A 4,188-nucleotide genomic window follows, 5' to 3' on the forward strand; every position below is an offset into this window, starting at 1 on the left:
GCTAATACCCCATTCAACCACAAAGATAGAAAACCCTATTCTTAGATAACAAATGGCAGTGACTAAGGTGGCATTGGTTGCTTCAATGATGGCTTGCATGCTCTTAACATGCTCTTATTCTAAATCAACCTTGACATGTGATCAAATCACTATTTGGCTCACTCCATGCATAGCTTATGCAGTTTTGGGAGGGAATGTGTCATCTTTGTGTTGCCAAGGTATATACTCTCTGAATGCAGCCTACAAGAGTGGAGATGACAGAAGGGGAGCATGCCAATGCATTAAGGACAGAGCTGCATACATCCCTGGCATTGACTATGACCGTGTTAATCAAATTCCTGGAAAATGTGGCACTAAGTGTCCCTTCAAACTCTACCCTTCCACTAACTGTTCTGCGTAAGTACCCTTCACCTTCACCATTTTTCCTTTAACAATTTTCTCTTCAACTATTTTTAAGTCATTTACTCTAAACTTTCTGGTTTTCATGTGATTGTGCAGTGTGAAGTAAGCAATCAGCAAAAGGGTGCAACGTTGTTGTAAGAATAATGAAAAAAGGTTATATGTATTTAGCTGGAAGGAAATAAAGATAATGGATCGTGTGTAACGATCCAACGAATGTCTTCAAGTATATATATCAGCAATAAAGATGTAATAAAGATATAAATTCGGTTGGAGATCCCACGTCGATTAGAGATGAGAGTCTTTCATAGTATATAAGTGGGTACAAACCTCAACCCTATGAGCCGGTTTTATGGGGTTGAGTTAAGCTTAAAGTCTACTTTATAACAAATCCCTTTAGTTTTATAATTTTCTGTACTGGACTGTGATGTGTAACTGATTAATTTTATATCGCATTGGATAAAAATATTATTAATACATTTTAATTTATTAATTTTTTAATTGAAAATGTAATATAATCTGATTTATTTAATAAAAGTTTAATCTAATATTTTTTCGTAGATGGATATTTGATTCATCCATACAAAATAATATCTTTAGAATTTTAGAATGATATGAACTAAGAGGCCAACCAAGAGGAGTAAAGGAAATAATAAATAATATTAGTAATACTATTGAGACTTTGGACACTGATTTTTTTATTTAAAATTAAATAGTAGTAGAAAGCGTAGTTTGATAGACATAAAGTAAAATATATAGAATTATAATTAAAATAAAATGTCATGAAAGGGTATGGGTTGTGTTAATGCAAAAAGTAGATGGTATTATATTAGAGGCGGTGTCTGTGGCCAAATCTAATATACAAATGAAATTAATTAGGAATTTCAGTTCACACACAAACTAAATTTTCAGTTTTCTCCTTAAAAAAAATCATAATTTATTTCTTCTACCCCTACTTGAGAAATTTTTGTTATCTTTGGTGTCGTGAGTGTTGTGATGATGTTTTGAATAAGAGGTTGAAGTGGTTTATATAGTTTGAAGCTTAACGTTTGTCATTATTTTAAAAGATGAGAATATAATAAGTGTTTCAATAAATATGTTAAGTACCACTTCTGTTGTAAATTCTTATTTGTTTCATATTAAGGAATTTGTTTCATATTAAGGAATGAACTTTAAGTCTAATTCAATTTTCATAAAATTAACTTATAAGTTGATGTTTGCATCGACTTATATACTATGAAATGTTTTAATCTTTGTTCGATGTGAAATCTCCAACACCCCATGCCGAGAGTAACAGTTTATGCGTGAAACTATATTTTATAGGTGGTCTGATAGCGAGTGACCTAATAAATCCATTTTTTTTATCAGTAATGAATTAATAAAATAAAAAAGGGACACTTAAGGAGTGTCCCAACCCTTATACAAAACTTCTCCAAGCTTAAGAATACAACATACAAAGCAAGGATAAAACACTTAACACCATAAACTGTTACAATATTTAATTTTCTATTGTAAATTATTGGGCTTTGTTTCTTTGGCCCAACTTTCTTTTTCTATTTTAGTTAGGTCTTAATCTTTCTCTTATATATACACCATGTATTTTACTCTTTAATATACAAGTGAATAAAAGTTTCTTTTATATTTATTTTTCTCTACAATTAGGGTTCATCAAAACCTCTCTTTCTTCATTACGATTACGTGCGATTACTTACGCTACATTAAAGCATCACATCAGACAAGGAATATTCATCTTCATTTACTGTAATATGGTATCAGAGCTCTTCGAATGAAGAGTTCTGCTGTGCTTCTCTCTGATTTTTATTTCCTCTTTGTTGTTCTTGGTTATTTTTTTTTTTCTGTTCTCTTTCAAAATCTTGATTGGTTTTAAAAATCTTTTAGGCAATGTTTAATGAAAACCCTAGTCTTCATAGTCTTAATAGTAGTCACACTATTACATGCAATTTTTGTGGTAAATATGGTCATACTGAGGCTGCTTGTTTTCACAAAGTGGGTTTTCCTTCTGGTAATGTTAAAACCTCAAAGTTTTCTTTTACTAGAAAAGTCTGCACTTTTTGTAATCGTCTTGGCCACACTGTTGACACCTGTTATAAAAAGCATGGGTTCCCTCCTGGCTACAAATTCACCAATTGGACATCCCAAGCCAATAATATGATTACTACTGACACTTTTTCTGAGCTTTTTCCTAAAGAACAGGATGTAAAGGGGATTCAACTTACATCACAACAGTGCCAATTCCTTACCAACATTTTGCGTCAGCAAAACCTTGAGGATCCTGTCTCTCACACTCAAATTAATCAAGTCGGCAACATCTCTACGGATGAAATCCCCAATACTGAGCATTCTTCAACAGGTAAGTTTCTCTCTTCACTATCTTCTATAAAAGAATCTTGGATTATTGATTCTGGTGCCACTGATCATGTTTGTCACAATTTGAACGTTTTTACTACTTATACTAAAATTAAACCTATCTTAATTAGTCTTCCAAATGGCCAAACTGTTTATGCCACATATTCTGGTTTAGTACGTTTTTCTGATCAGTTTTATTTGTCTGATGTGTTATACGTGCCTCATTTTCAATTAAACTTAATATCTGTTTCTAAACTCACACACCAACTTAAATGCACTTTAACTTTTACTTCAACCCACTGCATTATACAAGACAATCTCACTCAAGAGAGGATTGGTACAGTTAAAGCCACCGCTGGCTTGTACCTTGTCACTACCTTGCCTGCTTCTAGTCAATCTAAACCGCATTGTTTTGCTCCTTTTATTAATTGTAATATCACAGACAAAACACTATGGCATTATAGACTAGGACACCCTTCACATGAAAGATTACATGTCTTAAGCAAACAATACTCTTTTATTACTGTTGATACTCATCATGTATGTGACACTTGTAGTCGTGCAAAACAGAGAAAACTTCCTTTCACTTTAAGTAATACTGTTAACTCTGCTATTTTTTATCTTGTACACTTTGATATTTGGGGACCATGTTCCATAATTTCTATGCAAGGTTTTCGTTATTTCTTGACTATTGTTGATGATTACTCGCATTATACTTGGGTTATTCTGCTGCATAACAAATCTGAAGTGCGTCAGCACATCATTAACTTCACTGTTTTCGTTCAAAATCATTTCAAAACTAATATCAAAACGATTCGTACTGACAATGGTGTTGAGTTTGCTATGTCAAGTTTTTATGCTTCAAAGGGAATTATACATCAAAAATCTTATGTTGAAACACCACAACAAAATGGCATTGTAGAACGTAAACATCAACACATACTAAATGTAACCCGGGCTTTACTTTTTCAAGCAAATCTTCCTCCTATTTTTTGGGAATTTGCTGTAAATCATGTTGTTTTCTTAATAAATGCTATTCCTACTCCATTACTTGATAACATCACTCCTCATGAAAAGTTGTTTGGAAAACCATATGACATTTCCTTTCTAAAAGTGTTTGGTTGTCTCTGTTATGCTAGTACCATTACTGCAAATAGGAAAAAATTAGATGATAGATCTATCAAAGGTATTTTTCTTGGCTTCCCGCAAAATACAAAAGGTTATATTATCTTAAATTTAAAGTTTCATAGCATAGAAATATCAAGACATGTAATCTTTCATGAAAACCACTTTCCATATAAATTGGACAGTGGCTTGCCTAAGGACCCTAACACTTTATCTCTCCCTATTTCTCATGCATATAATTCTGCTTTTGATTTTTTTTCTGATACTGCACCTCCTGTCGAGCCATGTGCCTCTACT

General features: G+C 32.6%; 1 protein-coding gene across 1 annotated transcript; it reads left to right on the forward strand.

Annotated features, from left to right (window-relative positions):
- Positions 1-668, forward strand: LOC137831564 (non-specific lipid-transfer protein 1). The gene is made up of 2 exons (XM_068639290.2): positions 1-396; positions 499-668. Exons 1-2 carry the CDS (start codon positions 53-55, stop codon positions 506-508), a joined length of 354 nt encoding a protein of 117 aa, XP_068495391.1. The 5' UTR covers positions 1-52; the 3' UTR covers positions 509-668.
- Positions 669-4,188: the final 3,520 nt, after the last annotated feature.

The sequence above is a fragment of the Phaseolus vulgaris genome, chromosome 6, assembly GCF_051622355.1.
Source record: "Phaseolus vulgaris cultivar YP4 chromosome 6, ASM5162235v1, whole genome shotgun sequence".
In the NCBI taxonomy this organism is placed as follows: Eukaryota; Viridiplantae; Streptophyta; class Magnoliopsida; order Fabales; family Fabaceae; genus Phaseolus; species Phaseolus vulgaris.